This window comes from Trachypithecus francoisi, unplaced genomic scaffold, assembly GCF_009764315.1.
Source record: "Trachypithecus francoisi isolate TF-2019V2 unplaced genomic scaffold, Tfra_2.0 Lachesis_group16, whole genome shotgun sequence".
Lineage (NCBI taxonomy): Eukaryota > Metazoa > Chordata > Mammalia > Primates > Cercopithecidae > Trachypithecus > Trachypithecus francoisi.
Genome location: NW_022681461.1, coordinates 75865770 through 75885960, shown reverse-complemented (window position 1 = coordinate 75885960; position 20191 = coordinate 75865770). Strand labels below are relative to the sequence as shown.

Sequence of the window (20191 nt, the reverse complement as noted above, 5' to 3'; positions counted from 1 at the left end):
TATTAGTGAACAATAGGGTATCTAGTTGCTGCAAAGGAAAGACTTATAAACTAATATCAGTTGGAGAAAGTGTTGGCATGGGTGTAGAATGGCCTCCTGGTGTTACTTTCCCTCCCATCCTCTTCTGGTGTGGTACCTGTTCCCGGCTAGGGGGTGTTCTGTAAGTGTGTCACTGCCATGTACTAACCCTGGTCTTTTCCCTCTCTGCCAGTACACTTCTAAGTTACTGTCTTGCAAGGTGACTTCCGAGGTACTTTTCAATTTGTTTGTCTTGGTCTTACTGAATGCATGATCCAGATGCATGCTGTTGTGGTTTGCCATTTCCTGATGAGTTAAATGAAAATGGCAAGAAAAATGACTTGTCTCCATATGTTTTTTTTTTTGTGCCTTTTCTGAACTATGGGACTGCCTCAAAATGTTGGAGTCCCTGCAACAGTGATACACAATGGTGTGCTTTGCTGTGCTGTGCTGTGGGGGCGAGTGGGAGGGTACTGGGGAAGACCTTGCCTGCTCACGGATCTTGAAGACATTTGGACTAGAGGACATAAGTGATGGGCTATTTTGGTTTTTAAAGTTTCTTTAGGCATTAATAGCAAGTATACTTGGTCTGGTTGGAAAACAGTGCAGCTCATGCAGATTGAGCTATTGATTTTCACCCATTCTTTGTTTACCTTAACATAAAGCTAGAAAGCTCCATTTTATAGATTTAATATGAACCATCCTAATCTATAAATTTATCAAATGTGAACCATCCCAGGCCTCCTTTCCTCCAATCTTTAAACGTGTATTTTTTAGAAACTCTAAGCCTTGATTTCTCCAAAAGCCTCCTTGTTTAAGAGACAAGGTCTTACTCTGTCACCCAGGGTGGAGTACAGTGGTGCAGTCATGGCTCACTGTAGCCTTGACCTCCTGGGCTCAAGCGATCCTCCAATCTCAGCCTCCCAAAGGGCTGGAACTACAGATGTGTGCCACCATGCCCAGCTAATTTTATTTTATTTTATTTTATTTTTTTGTAGGGACAGGGTCTCTCTATGTTGCCCAGGCTGGTCTCAAACTCCTGGCCTCGAGTGATCCTCCTGCCTCAGCCTCCCAAAGCATTGAGGTTACAGGTGTGAGCCACTGTTCCCAGTCCCCAAAAGTCTTCTTCTTTCCTTTTACACAGATTTCACAAATATATGTGCTATGAGAAGGCATATTTTTCTCTTTTAATTTTTTTTCTATTTTGTCCAGTTTTTCTTTTTGCTGAGAAAGCACAATATTTTTCATATTTTTATTTCTGTATTTTATTTTGATTTTAAAAGAATTATTTCAAGTCTACAGAATTGTAGAGAGAATCATTCGTTCATTCATTGAACAATTTTCGAGGCTCTACTATGTGTCAGGCATTGTTCTGGCTTCCATGAATACAGCAGTCAACAAAATAAGTTCCTGATATCATGGAACTGGCATTCAAAATAATATAAGATAATAAAATAATAAAACCCACCTACCCAGCTTTGTCCATTCTTATCATTTCATGATATTTAATATTTTTAAAAGAATACAATTTAAGCCCTCTCGTTACTTCTCCCAGTTCCCTCCTTCCCTACAATCTTGCAGAGGTAACTGTTTTTGAGCTTGTTGTTCATTATTTCCGTGCATGGTTTTATACTTATACTACACATGTGTACATACATAAACAACACCTTATTTTTGCATGTTTAAAGACATTCTATAAATGGTAAATCGTGTTGCAGTATCTTCTGCTCCTGACTTTGTTCTGTCTGCATTGTTTTTAGATGCGTCCTTGTTGATCACTGTGGCTCTGGTTCATTCTTTATAACTGCTGTATGGTATTCCATTGAATGAATATATCACTATTTATTCAATCTTCTATTATGGAAATGTAGACGATTTCCAGTTTTTCTTACCGTTAGAAATAATGCTTTTATGAATGTTATTATACATATCTCTTTATGTACCTATGGAAGAACCTCTCTCTATATCTAGGAGTAGAAGCACTGGCTACTAGCCCGATACATCCTAACATTTACTAGATATTGTAAATTATTTTTCAAGTTGGTTGCATTAACCTGTGGCATAATAAGTTTTTGGTCTCTCATTTAGCCAAAGAATTATATTTAAATATAGAGCTGACCTGCTGATTATCAGTAATTTTCTTTCATAAGATATCAGATGAATACTGAGAATAGCATTCTGTACCTTCTTTAATGTCTAATTGTGATTCTCATCTGGAGGATGGCAGTTTGAAAATTAGGACTTAGCCCGTCTTCCCTTTGAGTCCATTTAAAACAATGAAAATCTGGTTAAATATGTCCAAGGAAGATAGAGTTGGGCCCACTCTGTCTTCAATTTAAAAGCAGATTGGAAGATGAAATATAAATATTAATATGAATAGGGTGATACTATTTAACATATCTGTCTTTTGTTTCATATGTCCAGATTAAAATTGTCTATATTGATTGCTATTCAAAGTTAAGCAGTTCACTTGAATTCCCTAAGCATTAGAGAGAAAAATTAATATTAAAGGGTTGTGGAGAGAGAATTGTTTTTTATTCCCCACTAGACCTGAATGTGAATTTGTGAAAACAATAAAACTTTATTTATTGATTTATGTAGTTTACTTTTTTTTTTTTTTTTTTTTTTTTGAGACACAGTCTCACTCTGTTACCCAGGCTGAAGTACGGTGGTGTGATCTCAGCTCACTGCAGCCTCCGCCTCCCACGCTCAAGCGAGTCTCGTGCCTCAACCTCCTAAGTAGCTAGGACTGCAGGTGCCAGCCACCATGCCCAGCTAATTTTTGTATTTTTAGTAGAGACAGGTTTTCACCATGTTGGCTGGGCTGGTCTCGAACTCCTGATCTCAAGCAATCTGCCCACCTTGGCCTCCCAAAGTGCCTGAGCCACTGCACCCGGCCACAACAAAACTTTAAATCAGATCCTTTTTTGTTTTCCCCTTTCCATTTCTATGGGGAGTGTTGATTGCTCCTCTCTGATGTGTCTCCTTCTGGACTCCTTACAGTCATTGGGCAGCAGTGTAGTCTGGTGGCCTCAAGCATCAACTCTGCACCCAGAGGGCGGAGTTCAAATCTTGGTTTTGCCTTCTGCTAACTGGGTAATTCTAGGCAAGTTACTTAACCTCCCTGTGCTTCAGGTTCTTCATATAAAAAATGGGAGTAATAAATTTCGTAGACTAGTGGTGAGGATTCAAACAGTAACATAGAACTTAGGACGTGAGTATGGCTATTATTAGAGCCCCAGAGACATGCGCCTTTTTGCCCAGAAAAGAAAGGAATGAACTTTAAAAAGTAAAGTTAACATGCACTAATAAACTAGTAATAAAAGCTCTAAATTTGCTAGAGATGTGCACACACACACACACGTCTGAATTAATTACAGAGCAGATGCTCATGCAAATACCTTGGTTTTTGAAACTTCTGAAGACCAGTTGTGGGGCAGCTCTGTTCCCAGACAGCCCTGGGTCATAAGCCTTATGAACCCAAAGACAGCTTTATATCAAGGTTGCCAGGTATTTCAGTAATGATGTTTATTTTCTTGTCTGTGCCATTACTAGCAGCTTTAGATTTCACTAGAAATTTATTGTATGGCCATGGTAAGTGATCGTGTGACCATGGTAAGTGGGCATACAAACTAGGGGAATGAATTAAGAAAAGAGAGCTCGTTGTGGGTGTAAGTGAATTATTTGAGCTCTTGACAAGTAGACGTCCAAACCCAAGCTATGTTAAACGTTTCCATAGTTATGAATATTATTTTTCTGCCCATTACACTTTTCATCGCTAAGCTCCATGAGGGAAGGGACTATTCTATCCTCAACAAGAAGCACCGTGCCGGCCGGGCGCGGTGGCTCAAGCCTGTAATCCCAGCACTTTGGGAGGCCGAGACGGGCGGATCATGAGGTCAGGAGATCGAGACCATCCTGGCTAACACGGTGAAACCCCATCTCTACTAAAAAAAATACAAAAAACTAGCCGGGCGTGGTGGCGGGCGCCTGTAGTCCCAGCTACTCAGGAGGCTGAGGCGGGAGAATGGCGTGAACCCGGGAGGCGGAGCTTGCAGTGAGCTGAGATCCGGCCACTGCACTCCAGCCTGGGCGACAGAGCAAGACTCCGTCTCAAAAAAAAAAAAAAAAAAAAAAAAAAAAAGAAGCACCGTGCCTTATACTTGGTAGGAAACTAATAAATATGGGTAAATTGGATCGATAGATGGCAAGAGTTCCTAAAGAGTAGAGCAAACTCAATTTGCCCAAGTTGTTTGAGAATCAAAATAGGGTTTAAATAACAAGACAAACAACATTCCAAGAGGATGGGGATCATAATTTTTAGAACTTTAGATTTATTTTTAGCTTTGATGTAAACCTTTCTGTTTGTATCTGCAATCTGAAAGGCAAAGAGATGATCCTCTTATACAATGTAGAGTTCTTTATAAAATGCCCTATATTTGTATGCCACTTCATAATGTATAAATCCCTTTCACATGATGATAGAAAGAATTATTCCATCATATGAGGCTCTATTTGAGAGCTTACTATGCACTGGGAACTGTACTTTACATACATTGCCTCATTGATTTCTCTGTCCAACTTTATGCTGTAGTTTTTATGATCCCCATTTTACATGGGGATACTGAGGCACAGGGTAAGTGACTTTTCCAGTGTCACAAGGATTTGAAGTAGACCTGCTGGACTTCAGAGACCACAGTGCCTTCTGAGTAAGCCTGTGAAGTGGAGTAGCTGTGTTCTCCATGTTACAGATAAGAAATGAGAGATAAAAGATGAACAACAAAGGACAAAACTGGAAATAGAGCCCAGGACTTCCACGTGCAGTCCAGTGCTGTTTTTCAGTTCTGTGCTACCACACATTAGACTATTAGAAAATTTCTCTATTTAACTATAGCAGATTTGGAAGCATGCTTTCCTCCTACTAATTTCTTATTCTTAGATATCTGTGGATATTGAGTGAGTGACCATGATATGCTTATATGCAAAACACATTATGCAAAACACACATGGCTTATGTGCTTAACAGTACATCATTCATTCAGCAAACGATTGAGGAGGAATGGGGGAGGCTTCCCAGAGGAAAACACGTTGAAGCTCTTGGTGGTGCATTTATTTGGCAAAGGTGCAGAGAAACAGGTTGAGATGGACCTCGTGATCTCCCATCTACCCAGAATCTGCTTATGTCTGGGCTCCCACCTCAGCCTGTAACTGCATCTCCTTGCTTCTCTGGAGTTGCCAACTGTATTAGTCAATTTTCATACTGCTATGAAGAAATAACCAAGACTGGACAATTTATAAAGAAAATGAGGTTTAATGGACTCACAGTTCCACATGGCTGGGGAGGCCTCACAGCAGAAGGCGAAGGAAGATCAAAGGCATGTCTTAAATGGCAGCAGGCAAGACAGTGTGTGCAGGGGAACTACCCTTTATAAAACTATCAGGTCTGGTGAGACTTACTCACTATCATGAGAACAGCATGGGAAAACTCACCCCCATATTCAGTTACCTCCCACGAGTCCCTCCTGCTACACGAGGGGATTATGGGAGCTACAATTCAAGATGAGATTTGGGTGGGGACACAGCCAATCCATGTCATCAACATCACTGTCCCTTGCCTAACTGATTATATTTAGAATAAGCAATGCCTTCATTGCAGTTTGGATAATCAACCAATGTTGACTCTATCGGACTTTTCTTTAAAATCAGAAACTACACGTCCTAAGCAAATGCCAGAGCAATTGGTAAGAATGCCTGGGCTTGTTTTTGCTGCAGTGTCATGATATAGAACCATTTTTCATATGTTGGCAACCTAAATGCCATTAATCTGGAATCTTTTCTTGATCAAACTGAAACTGGAGCAGATAGGCTGAAGTCTCTTCTCAGGAGTCCATGGACTGCTCTAGTGAACGGAAGGAAGGGAGGCTCTCCCTCAGTGGTAGTGAGCCTACTTGTCCTTAATGTTGTCACCTTTCATTTCATTGATTAGCCTATGGGGTCTGAGGTTGCATCAGAATGCTGAGATTGCTTTTATTGATCCAATAACTTTTTTTTTCACGTAATGGCTTTTTAAATTTTGCCCAAGTAGGTTTTTGTACTATAAATATCATCATGGCTTATATAGATTTGCAAAGCTTGATGGACTGAATCCACACTGGTCTCATTGTTTGGAATTATTTTCTGGTTTGCTTGTTTATGAAGATACTGGGATCATCTATAGTGTGCTGTCCAATGTGGTAATCACTAGTCACATGGAGCTATTCAAATTAAAATTAACTAAAATGAAATAAACGTAAATATTTAGCTTTTCAACCACACTAGCCCTATTTCAAGTGCTCAATAGCCACGTATGGCTAGTGGCTAGCATATTGGATAGCAGAGATACATTTTCATCATTGCACAAAGGTCAATTGGACAGCACTGATCTGTTGCGTGTAGAGATCTGCTTTATCTGAAAACTTGATGCAGAATCATAGCTAGTTCAAAAACTTGCAGAACATTTCATGAAAATTAAACCTCTCTGTAGTGAAAACTAGGGGTCAAGTAGCAGATGAATTTTGGCTGTGAGATGAATGCATAACCAGAACCGCTCATCCCCATTTTTCCAGTATCTCTCCTGTCTCCCAGCAGTACTTTATCACTTTCTCTTCTCAAGTTGATAAACAGAAAGGAAGAAAGAAACAAGTTGGTTTGTGTTCATAATTAACATCCATGAACTCTGCATAATTTTTTTCCCTCTCTTTACAGGTCCTTGAGGCCACACGGGTTAATCGAAGAAAGAGCGCACTGGCTTTGCGCTGGGAAGCAGGGATCTATGCCAACCAGGAGGAAGAAGACAACGAATAAACTTCCTTCAACCCAGGAAGCGTCTATGGTGCTTGGGAGACCAAGAAACCAAGAAATTTAACAAGTGAAAGCATTTTAATGGACTATTTATTAAAGTGCAAACAAACTCAGCAATCCTTATGTAGACCAGAAGCTGCAATACACAATGATGAAACAAAAAGGAAGTCCACCCATCAGACTCTGGACACCCGGGAGTCAAAAGAGAAAGGAATTCTTTTGGTGACTCCATCCCCGTGTCTGGTTTTAGGCCAATCCACAATGGATCCAAAAGGACAAAAGATGTTACAAGCAAATCAACATAGTTGCTACAGGCAGAACTGAGACCAGCCTCTCCGGTTGATGAAGGACAATGGTGATAGGGCCCCTTAGAGAGCAGTAGGGCCCAGGCTGGTGCAGCCTACATGGCACAGGATATTTCCCTGCACCAGTTTCCCACCTGTCGCTCGCAGCATTGGAGGGTGTTGCATTAACTCCATTTTCTCCAGCAGCCATAAAATGAATGGCGTTTCTCTCCATATTTGCCCAGAAGAGGCAGTTATGATTCCACTTCTCTTGTATTTAATTATTTTTAATTGAGAACAACTCATGATCACAATTCATAAAATCCATATTTTAAGACAATATTTCTTCATGTTGCAAACACAATCTATTCTACATGAGGAGGCTGAGAAAGGGGAAGAGAAAACCAAACCAAATGGATGATGTTAGCTTTAGGATCATGTCTGCTTATAATATTCACTGATCTGCAGTTTATGAGAACACATTTTCACAGTTACGTTTCTTCATAGGAAAACTATATTTAGTGGGCAACAACTATTTTTATGATGGGATGGGTGAATATATACATGTATAGAATCTGTACACATTGAACAACTTGGTTCAAGATGGTGGGGGCATTTTTAGAGTGGCAATAATTGAAAAAAAAGGTGAACTCTGCCTTGGAGAGGTAGATGACAAGAAATAAAAAGGTGTTTATAACTATTTTGTTTTATAAAGTGGGCCTTAGAGATAGGAAGAAGAATGATGGATTCTTTTTGGATCAGTCAGAAAGGAAACACGAAAGAAAAGTCATGAAGATAGAGAGAGAAAAAGGGAGGGAGGGAGGAAGAATGGGAACAAAATAGGAGGTAAGAGATACTATTTTTGCTGAGCAACCAGTGTTTTTCAGGATGATACAAAGAAAAATATAGAATAGAAATTTAAGTACAGGCTTGGAATCAGCTACAAATCCTAAAGATGGTGTGTGTGTGTGTGTGTGTGTGTGTGTGTGTGTACACCATTGTGTGTTTGTGTAAAATGCGTATGTTCAGGAGTAAGGGTGTATGTGTGTATGTATGTGGATTAAAATTCCAGAGTGACCATGGCACTTGGGTGTACAGGTAATTCCTCCAAAGCTGTTTGCTGGCTTCAGGAGTGGAGTGAGAATTTCTTTTTTATGAAAAGGGATATAAAGGCACCGAGCTGATGCAGTATTTGTAATATTAAATTGACCTAACAAGGTATTTGCATGAGTCACAATTGCAAAGTTTTGAGCAGTTTTGTAATTTGACATTTAGGAAAGTCTCCTATTTATTCTCATGCTTTATATTCATGCTTAGTATACTATAGAGGATGCCAGCTTTAATCTTTCTGTCGTTTAAAGCAATATGATAAGGGTATTCAATAATTGGTGCCCTAAATTTCTGGATGAGAAAATTTTCAGTTCTGGCCTTGAGAAAAAAAAACAACCAGCCTTCTTCTTTTTTTTTTTCTTTGTTTTAAAACTGTGGTTTTTTTAAAAAAGCAATAATTAAGTCAGACCTCACTAAAAATCATTTTTGTTTTTATATTATGTCATAAGCTCTAGTGTGTTATTCTAACAAGTAGCAATTTCACAAAATTTGTATGTAGATGTTAATGCACATTTCCTTCTTTTATTAGACTAGTGTTGACTCTGGGGGGGGACATGTATTCACAGATGAGAAGTAGGCACAAAGCAAAAAATGGAACCATCTACTAACAAGGATCCTTTAAAACTGCCAAGGGAACCAGTAACTTGAAGCCACATTCTACAGATGGCAGCCAAAAAAGCACATGGGCAATTGGCACCATCTTTATATGAATATTTTGAATGAATTCTCAACAAAATGTGCTAGCCGCTGGGGTCACAAAACAAGTAAGATCCCTGCTGCAAGAAATTCATTTTATAGTGAGGGAGGCTGGCATGGAGACTAACATTCTCAGGAAAATGAGATCCGTGTTAGAGTAGAAGTCCTGACATGAAATGGAAGGACCCAGGAAGGAGGATCGTCTTTACCTGAGGATTTCCAGCCAGAGGTCCCAGATGCCTGGGCTGAGAACCCAGCAATGGGGGGGCATTCCCAAAGCAGGCACAGGGATAAGAACAGAGGAGGCAGTAGCATTGCACAGCCCCAGGCACAGTGGCAGTTAGGATGGCTGGAGAGTAGGATAGTTCTATGGATTGCATAAAAAATGTGATGTGCTTCATGTTTTCTCTGACTCATGGATCTGGTAGAGACCATAGACATGATATAGACTAACTTCCCCGTTTTTCACAAGAGGAAACCATCCTTATGACTTACCTTAAAGTTTTTTGTTCTGTTTTGAAGGAAACCATGTGCTACATGAAACCTACATTTGACAAGAGAATGTACAGCTAAGAGAAAAGCTTAAGAGGCCACACTATTCATGGAATCGCTTTAGAGGCAGATGATGTGGTCTTTGACCACAGTTGACTGAACCAGAGCACTTATTGCTTAAAGATACAGAGCTGGGGGTTCTTGGGCCATGCTCCGTGTGTGGATAAGGAAAGAAATGCTGTTTCTGGGACTCTCCCACAGTCACAAAGCTGTTTTCACTGTGGCCCCTACATCTCTTAACTTTTGCTAGTACTCCTGTGCTGCCTTCCGGATTACTGCTGTCTATTTTCTTGCTCCACTCACTGAAGATCCTAATATAATCCCATTAAAATGTAAATTACAGTTTACTTGGGAGAGCCAGATTTTCTCTGTGCTCTTGAGTTTTTTATTCATTCAAGAAACCTTGGGCCACCACTTTGTACATAGCACCGTGCTAGGCTCTGGGATCCCAAATGGACCCTTTTAACTTTCTGAAGATGGGACCGTCCCCTGGAGGAAAGTCATTCCTGCCTAATCCATCGAGAGAAAGAGGCTTACAAAAAACTTTGCCTCTGATGCTCGGGCCCACCCCCAAATAGCACGCAAGCTTGTTAACCTCACCTCTTACAAAATGTTTAGATTCTGTAGATGTTAAAAGCCTTTCTGGAAGTATTGCATTCTGCCGTGTTTATAGGTGTTCACTTTCCTCCGGAGCTGATTAACTACTGACATGCCTTGGCTTTCTCATCCAGAAATTATGGAAACAGGGTCTGTCAGTGGCAGGAGGCCGGGCTGTGTTTTACTTGGATGACACAATGCAATTTACTTGCCTCTTCATACCCATGCATGCTGCTCACCCTAGACAATGACATATAAGCCGTATATAGATCAATGTCCACATATATATATACACACACACACATATATATAAAGCATAACAAGGAACACTAAAACAGTGTTGATTCTTGTCTCTGAAGATGAATAATTAAACCTTTTTTTTCCCAACTAAAGAATGGATTTAATTAAACTAGGTATTGAAAAAAAAGTAGCCTAAGTGTTAGAGATGGTGAATATATTCCATTTTAGTTTAAAGAACCAATTTCCTGAATTTTAAGCATTCAGTGAGCTGCCAATTTTGATTTTGTGTTGCTCTTTACCCAAATTATGTTTTCTTTGTTTTTCTTTTTTTGGGGGAGGAGGGGGGAAAAGCAGCAATACTGTGTTTGGAAATTATACTCTGTATCTGGCTTTCCTGTGTATGTTAACCACTTAAATGTTATTATCCTGCTTTGGTTTTATAGTGATTGTGAGGCATTCAATGCAAGTATACAGTTATTTTCTCATTAAAATCCAATGTGTGTTGAGTTTTTATAAATAATGGCTGCTTGTTTGACCATGAGGGAGGGTGGAAGACTGGGCAAAACAGTGGCACGCCAGCGTCCTTGGCCGCTACTGTGCGACAGCTTCTGCTTCCTCGTGTTTGGAACAAAGGAACCAATCTGAGCTGAGGGGACACTGCTGCACCAGGCTGTTCCCACAGTCCCCTTTTCAATGCTGTCCCCAGCCACCCTGGCTAGATGCCAGAAGCTGCAGGTGCCTCTTGAGGACATAGACTCGAAGCCACAGCAAGAGCTGGACAAACAGCAGGATGAACTGTAAATTCCAGCCTTGCCTGTAGCTTTTGGCTCTAACCTTTAGAATACATTCTGAGCACCTGTATTTGGCTCTCCTCTGCAAGGAATAGCTGATGGCCACATGTTGACATGAAGGACTCCTTTTGTTGTATTCAACATAAAGCCCCTTCCCCAAACTCTTACTCTGGTTTCTTTATTTTCCCACTCTTCTACCCCCAACTCTTTTTCTTTTCTTTCTTTCTTTTTCTTTTTTTTTCTAGAGCTTTATTATGGTATAATTTACTTAACAAAATTTACTCATTTCAAGAGCATGCGAAGACCACAGGTTTATCAGGAAGCATCCTCCCCACATTTCCGCCTGTCCTCCCTTTTACTTCCTCCCTCCCCCGTCAGTCTCTAGCTCCTCCATCCCATCACCCAGCCCTGGGCCCCTGGCCCCTGACCATCAGTTTCCTGGTCTTTCCCTCGGCTCTTCCTCTTCCTGGTACTTCCTTTCCAGCTGCCTTTTTCTCTCTCTCCCCATTTGTAACTCTTCCAGCCTTTTTCTCCCCAGGATTTCCAACCATATATTCCTCTTCTGAGCATCTGGGGGTGTTCTGTGGCACCTGTCGGGGCTGACATCTTTCGACCTGTAAGTGGTGAGAGTTCTGAATTTGGCAGTGGGGGCACCCCTTTAAAAATTTGATCAAAGTCTAACAACAGTGGATAACACTCGTCACTGAGAATGTGACAGGCACTCCAGACTCTCCATGACTATGATATATTTATATTGATTTCCATTTTACACAGTAGGAAACTGCAGCCCCAGGAGGTTAGTTTTTCAATGCATGGCTTGTAAATGGTAGTGCTTGCATTTGAACCCGGGCTCTTAACCGCTCTTCCCACAGAAGCACACATTGACAACTTCACATACAAGGTTGAATAAGCCTGCTGATGTGTGTGAAGTCGAAATGGGCTTGCACCAGCTCCCTGCACTGTACTGTACAGGAAAGGGGCTCTCAGGGATCAAAGCCAAGGCTGTGATAGCAGCCCAAGTCTAGGGGAAGAGTGGGGTTTTGGTGGGAGCAGCAAATAACTTTCTTCCTTTGGACGAACTTTCTCTGGGTTCTTCTCTTTGAGATCATCTCTCCCAGGAGATGGTGACAGCAGACGGCCCAGGCATCCCAGTTGCCAAAAAAAAAAGGACCCAAAATTGACTGCAAATAGGGTGATAAAAATGTGATAAAATTAAATTGTGGTGATGGTTACACAATTTTCAATGTACTGAGAATCATACACTTGAGTAAATTTTGTCAAGTAAATTATACCACAATAAAGCTGTAGCAAAAAATAAAAGAATAAGAAAGAAAGAAAGAAAAAGAGTTAGGGGTAGTAGAGGGAGTGGGGAAAAAAAGAAACCAGAGTAAGAGTTTGGGGAAAGGGGCTTTATGTTGAATACAACAAAAGGAGTCCTTCATGTCAACATGTGGCCATCAGCTCACTTGCTGATGAAGAAGAAAACTTGCTCTCCAGGCTACCTCCACGAACCAGGGGCAGTGATGCTGTGACCACCTATGGATTCAGTCCTGATCCTGTTTCCATCCATCACTACTAACATCTGGAGGCTTCAGGCAGAGGTAGGGATGAGATTTGGCAGGCAGGCGTGCTGGGAAGGAGGGAACTCAGGCCATGTGTGAAAAAGCAAGTCTGCTGCAATGGTGGAGGAGGGTGCAACACTCACAATAGAAGTTATTTTGGGGGAGGCTCTAACTGCAAAACTACCAATGTTAAAAGGCATTGGCCAGGTGCAGTGTGTCATGCCTGTAATCCCAGCACTTTGAGAAGCTGAGGCAGGCGGATCACCTGAGGTCGGTGTTCAAGTCTAGCCTGACCAACATGGAGAAAGCCTGTCTCTACTAAAAATACAAAATTAGCCGGGCATGCTGTTGCATGCCTGTAATCCCAGCTACTCGGGAGACTGAGGCAGGAGAATTGCTTGACCCCAGGAGGCAGAGGTTTCAGTGAACCCAGATTGTGCCATTGCACTCCCACCTGGGTAAGAAGAGCGAAACTCCGTCTCAAAAAAAACAAAAAAGACATTAACCCTCTACCCAGTGGAGGGCAGTTATGCAGGCTCTTTGCTCTGTGATGTGTGTCTGTGGGAAGGGATGGGGGCCTGTGTCCATTATTCTGGCTCATCTCCCCTGTTCTGTATTTGTGGCAGAGACTGTAATTGTGAGACACACAAGGCCATGAGGTTACTTTGGAGCACACTCATTTTAATTATGGGGTTCCTGGGCCATGAGAGGGTGGCGACTATATTCCTCTCTACACAGAACCCACATCAAATTCAGAATTGAGCTGCTAGGGACATAGAGAACAAATGGGAAATTGAAAAGGAGAATGAAAAAGGTTTTAAATGTACAATATGACACCAGATGAAAAAATGGGGTCTCAGGAAATAACTGGAGATGCCACACCAGTAATTTCTAAGTGTTGCCCAAGCATTCACATGCTTTCTGCGGGAGAAAGAAGAGTATTTGCGTGGTGCATGCACATTGTTTCATGTTGTGAAGACATGGTGATCTCAATGTCAGTTAACCTTGATGGGAGAGTTATCCAAACTCTGGATGGAGAGTTATCTTTGTTCTAAATTCAAAGTGGGTGGACTCTGAACAACTGGAATGAAACTACTGCTACCCGAGATGAGTAAAATCACAAATCAGTTTGGTTTTCCTCTGCCTGCTCATGTATGGAACATTCAGTGATCCACCTGCCTTGGTCTCCCATGCCACTGCACTCTAGCCTGGGTGAGAGAGTGAGACTCCCGTCTCAAAAGAAAAAAAAAAAAAATATATATATATATATATATAGTGAAATAATTGATCAGCGCATATCAAATACATATAAAATACATTAAATGAATGTTACTAGGTGGTTCCATAAAACAAAATATTTACATAGATAATACAGGTAATACAACCAAACAAATGTATGGTGGGTTGTTTGTTTGAGACAGAGTCTTGCTCTGTCGCCAGGCTGGAGTGCAATGGCACGGTCTTGGCTCACTGCAATCTCTGCCTCCCATGTTCAAGTGATTCTCCTGCCCCAGCCTCCCAAGTAGCTGGGACTACAGGTGTGTGCCACCACACCCAGCTAATTTTTTAATATTTTTAGTAGAGATGGGGTTTCACCATGTTGGCCAGGCTGGTCTTGAACTCCTGACCTCATGATCCACCCACCTCATCCTCCCAAAGTGCTGGGATTATAGGCATGAGCTACCTCACCTGGCTATTTCTGTCTTCCTGACTTTTCTTTTCTTTTCTTTCTTCTTTCTTCTTCTTTCTTCTCTCTCTCTTTCTTTCCGTCTTCCTTTCCTTCTTCCTTTCTTTTCCTTTCCTTTCTTTCCTTCCTTTCTCTCTCTCTCTCTTTCCTTCCTTCCTTTCTCTCTCTTTCTTTCTCTTTCTCTTTCTTTCTTTCCTCTTTCTTTCTTTTCTTTCTTTCTTTCTTTCTTTCTTTTTCTTTCTTTCTTTCTTTCTTTCTTTCTTTCTTTCTTTCTTTCTCTTTCTTTCTTTTTTCTTTCTTTCTTTCTTTCCTCTTTCTATCTTTCTCTCTTTCTTTCTTCTTTTTCTTTCCGTCTGACCTGGAAGCAGGCAACTAGCTCCTGCACAAAGGTCTCTGGACAGGACCCTCAAATAGACTTTACTTTTGCAAATGTCTGCCCATCCTCACCCGACCCTCCAAATTCAAAGGAAGGATATTAGCTTTCCCTGAGGTTCCGCAGGCCCAGGACGCATCCTTTGTTGCCCTATGATTGACTCATCTGTCACCTCCACACCTAAGAATGCTGGGCATTGGGGCATTGGGAGGAGTACAGCCAAGGTCGGGTTTTTTCTGTGCCCGGCAGCCTCTGGTGTTTGCCAGTGGCTGACACACCACAGGTGGACCCAGCTTATTCAGAGACAACTCTTGGGATGGATGCTGGTTGTCATGGAAACACTGAAGATTTCTTTTTGGAATCCTGGGCACCACCGTCATATTGCTCATTGCTACACCCTTTCTGATAGTTTGAGTTAAAGTAGAATCATAAAAGGGACAATGCTAGGAGAAGCAATAAAAGAAGAGCATCACATGCCACCGTTTCTAAGGGTCTCACTTCTGAACATTTTATTATCTCTGCAATCAGAATGTGTCTTACAATCCCTGCTGCATGGGCACAGATGTGATGTACCTGGCCTGGCCTAAGCAAGGGGAAACTTGGCTGTAGCTGTTGCTATTGGGGTCACCATAATTGAGTTTTTAGCCTTGCTGGCCATGCATGTGTTGTTTATGTACTGACCCATGCAATAGAAGGCAAGAGGAATGGACAAGCCTTAGAATAGATTTTAAACATTTCAAAGAATGAGAAGCTATTGTAAATAATTTGTTCATCATTTGGATCATTTTTAGGTTGGCAAGCATGAGTTTGATGGAAGCTGCCTGCTTATTTAACTATGAGCTTAGTCCAATAGGAAAGTGCCAGTCACCAAATTTACAGAATGGGTATGGCTGACTTGGAAGGAAACTCCAGATTCAATAGTGGAGTACCCCCTTAAGAAATACTGTGCCGGCAAAGCACAGTGGCTCATGCCTGTAATCCTAACAACTTTGGCAAGCTGAGGTGGAAGGATTGCTTGAGGCTAGGAGTTTGAAACTACCCTGGGCAATAGAGTGAGACCCCATCTCTACAAAAGCAAACAATTAGCCAGGCATGGTGGCACATACCTGTAGTCCCACTTGAAGGCTGAGGCAGGAGGATCACTTGAACCCAGGAGATTAAGGGTGCAGTGAGCTATGATCATGCCACCGCACTCCACCCTGGACAACAGAGTGAGATCCTGTCTCAAAAAAAGAAAAGAAATACTGCACCAACACACATGGCCACAGGGGATGATCATGTGTATAAAAGTGTGGAAAAAGAACTCAGGAGAGCTAGACTTTAAACATAAAGATGTCTTAGGAATACCTTAGCCAGTTTATTTTGTTTGTACTTTCCTTTTTAATGCATGCACAAGAGTGATGTAACATAAAAATCTATATTTAATAAGCCCAAAGGAGCTATTCAATGGGTACAAAATAAACATTCTCAGTGATTAGAGCGTATTGGGTTGTCATCTAAATGGCAGTACCTTTTCTTAATGGTTACATTTAGAAATTCAAATTCTAATTGATGGCGTCTGAGATGTGATGAAATGTGGTAATAAGGCAGCTACAATTCATTACAACTATAGGCTAAGTTGTGTTATTCCTCCTTTTTCACTGTTGAGAAACTGAAGTACAAATAGTTGAAGTGATGACTCATGTAAAGTCATCCCTATCTAGGCAATCTTACCAAAGTCAGAGTTCTTAACCACAGAACTAAAGAGAATTATCAGTGAGGTAAAGACATTTTAACTTTGTGATAAAGCTATACATTTGAGCAAGAGACTATATTCACCTCTCTTCTGTATTGTGTTGAGAACAACACAATTTCTCTTTATACTGAGAATGTGGTTTGGGGAAGAGCTTGAGCTTATTGCACCTGGAGCCTATTATCTCTCCAAAGGTAGTAAGGGGCCAGGTGCCGTGGGTCACACCTGTAATCCAAACACTTGGGGAGAACGAGGTGGGTGGATAACTTGAGGTCACAAGTTTAAGACCAGCCTAGCTGGGTGTGGTGGAGGGGGCCTGTAATCCCAGCTACTCGGGAGGCTGAGGCAGGAGAATCACTTGAACCCAGGAGGTGGAGGTTGCAGTGAGCTGAGATCGTGCCACTGCACTCCAGCCTGGGTGACAGAATGAGACTGTCTCAAAAAAAAAGAAAAGAAAAGAAAAGAAAAAGGGCAGTAAGGGAGCTAGGATGCATAGGAAAACCCCTATGTCTTTGTAGAATCTGTAATTACCTAACACATTCTTCCTGCCCAATGCAGAGAAAAAATTATTTCACTGAGACCATGGTATTGCAGTAAAGAAAGAGTTTAATTAATGCAAGGCTGGCCATGCAGCAGACAGAGTTATTACTCAAATCAGTCTCCCCAAAGGCTTGGGTTTTTCAAGGATAGTTCGGTGGACAGGGGGCTAGGAAATGGGGAATGTTGATTGGTTGAGGATGAAATCATAGGGATGTGGAAAATGGTCCTTGTGCACTGAGTTCACCGCTGGGTGGGAGCCACAGGACCTGTTGAGTCACAAGACACATGGATCCAGGTAGAATTAGTTGGTTGCCAGAAATGCAAAAGTCTGAAAAACATCTCAAAGGCCAATCTTAGGTTCCACAAAAGTTATGTTACTTATGGGAGTGATTGGAGAAGTTACAGATCTTGTGGCTTCCAGAACAATGGCTGGTATAAGTTAATGAATGTGCTTTGGTCAAGGATAGGCCAAGGTAGGATGTTTACATTCTGCGTGACTCAGCGAGTTTGTAGTGCAGGTGCATAACTCTGCTTGTTATAATGTAAATACAGCTATGTAGCCATAATATGGGAAGGCCATCACTTGGCTCTATGCCACTATTGACTGTAAAAAGTATAACTGCCCTGCTGACACTGTACAGATGCTCTCACCCCAAGAAAGAGAGAGAGTCAAAGCTGTCTTTGCAGATGGACAGAGGAGAGCCACGACACAGCTCAACTTGCTTGTTCCCAGAGAGAGAAAGAGTTAAGCTGCTGACCCTGAAGGGAGAGCTGGCCATGCAGCTGTGCATGGGACCTGCCAGAGCAAGCAGCCAAGACAGAGCAGACATTGTGAGAGAGCTGCTGATGAGAGAGCTGCTGAATAAAGCTGTATTTCACCTACCTATGGCCCCCCAAATATTCTTTCAGCTCTCTGCCATTGATCCATGAACTCCCTTCGGACCTCAGCATGGCCTGGAATCTGACCCTGGACCTAACAGCTGGTTATCATTTAACCACAGCTTTATCTTAGCAGAATTCAAGCCCCTCTCATAATCCTAATCTTGTGGACTCTCATTAGTTTTACAAAGGTGATTTAGTTTAGGGAAGGGCTATTATCATCCTTGCTTTAAACTATAAACTAAATTCTTCCCATGGTTAGGTTGGCCTACACCCAGGAATGAGTGATGACAGCTAGTCTGTGAGGCTAGGGGCAAGCTGGAGCCAGCCATGCTAGATTTCTCTCACTGTCTTTGCAAAAGTGTTTTCAAATCTCTGTATCTTTTGACCCAAAACTGGTTAGGAACAACACAGAGCAGGTGTTTATGTGATCAGCTGAGTTCATTCTATTTTTTATTTTTTTTGCAAAGCTTTTTAGTAAAGAGTCAGATAGTGAATATTTTAGCCTTTGTGGGTCATACAGCCACCCAATTCTGCCACTGTCACCTGAAAGTGGCCACAGACAACATAGAAATGAACTAGTGTGGCTGCGTTCCAGTAAAACTGTATTTATGAACATTAAAATTTTTATTTTATATAATTTTCACATGTCACAAAATTTATTTCTTTGATCTCTGTCAACCATTACAAAATGTAAAATCAGACTGGGTACAGCACTTTGGGAGGCTGAGGCACTGGATCACCTGAGGTCAGGAGTTCGAGACCAGCCTGACCACAAGGTGAAACCCCATTTCTACTGAAAATACAAAAATTAGCCAGGCATGTTGGAGGGCACCTGTAGTAGTAGTCCCAGCTACTCAGGAGGCTGAGGCAGGAGAATTGCTTGAACCTGGGAGGCAGAGACTGCAGTGAGCCAAGATCACACCACTGCACTCCAGCTTGGGTGACACAATGAGACTCTGTCTCAAAAAAAACCCAAAACAACAACAACAGCAACAAAACGTAAAATCTCTTTGGGATGTACAAAAGCAAGTGGCAGGCCAGATTTGGATCACAGACTTTAATTCTTCTGCCCCTGTTAGAGGGTCGATGTCTTTTCTCACAAGGGTTCAACATTTGTGATCAGGCAAGGAACTCAAATTAGGGGCCTGACACGTTTTCTGTGGAATTGTTGACAGTTTGCTTATTTTAGATCAGATTTCTGACTTACAAAGTTGCCATGAGAATTGAACCATACATCATATGCAAAGTGTTTGATGAGAGGTTGATACAGATGTACTTAGAGTTCATTCTTTCTAAATTCCTACATTTAGGGATACTTATTTGAGTGCCTACGATGTGTCACATTCTATGAATATAAAGAACAAATTTAAAAGGGGGGTTCTTAGGATGGTTTCAACTGGAATTGGGGAAGTTATGTTAAGTTCTCTCTTAGCACTGGGAGTTTGGGAACATAGCAGGTTTGAGGTCAGGCAATGTTTTCACACCTGCATTTCCTTAACTATTAAATAGGCCATCCAGTGAGAACCTGCACTGTCTTAGCATACTTTTAATTTTTCCACTCACTATGGGATTCATATAATTATGTATTCTTCTGGACATGAGAGAGACTGCTAGGTGATAAGATGTTTAGTAAAAACGAGAAGGGTTTCAGAACTCATTAGTAGAGGATCACAAGGTTCCAGGAGCTCTAAAGGAGAAATTTAGGCACTTCCTAAGATAAGCATGAAGGTGGCAGAAGCTCCTTCACTGATCATGGAAAGGGTTAAAGATCAAATCAAAATTATTGAAAGGCTCAGGGAAAAATGCTGGCTTCAAACCCAGGTGGTTACAATCCCTCTTTAATGAATTAAAATCTACAGGTACTTAAAGATAATGGAAAGGGTTCCTCACACTACTTTCAATGTTTTCAATTGACTCAAGATGCTCACCTTTAGCTGCAAGTATAGAATGTGACCAGGAGGTGGCAGTGGTCCCTAAAGTAAAAGCAGCTTCTATAGCTAGGAACTTTCCTAGGAGGCCAGGAGGACTTTTCTTACCCTTCATACTAACCAGGAATCCATGAGATGTACGTATAGCCATTCCCAAAACACTGCAATGAACACCCCCGTGAGTGCAGTCCTATCTGTAGATCAAATGTGGCACTCACACACATTTAAATAGAAAACTGACCTTGTCGTCAGATGGCAGAGGATACCTGCATCTTCCGTCAATCATGGCTCATCCTTCTTAAGGGCTAGCTCTGAACTAGGCACTGTGCTGAGCATCTGCTATGGATTATCCCATTAAA

General features: G+C 41.5%; 1 protein-coding gene across 7 annotated transcripts in view; it reads left to right on the top strand.

The window, feature by feature from the left end:
• PALM2AKAP2 (PALM2 and AKAP2 fusion) overlaps positions 1-10854 on the top strand; it is a 402567-nt gene extending 391713 nt beyond the window's left edge. For 5 of the 7 annotated variants that reach the window (XM_033237853.1, XM_033237854.1, XM_033237852.1 and 2 more), the window contains one exon: positions 6763-10854. In XM_033237853.1, coding sequence (XP_033093744.1) covers positions 6763-6861 — 99 coding nt within the window. In that variant the 3' untranslated portion in view covers positions 6862-10854. The remainder of the gene's footprint in view (positions 1-6762) is intronic. The other 2 variants (XM_033237855.1, XM_033237858.1) reach the window with 1 other exon arrangement.
• The last annotated feature ends 9337 nt before the right edge of the window (positions 10855-20191 follow it).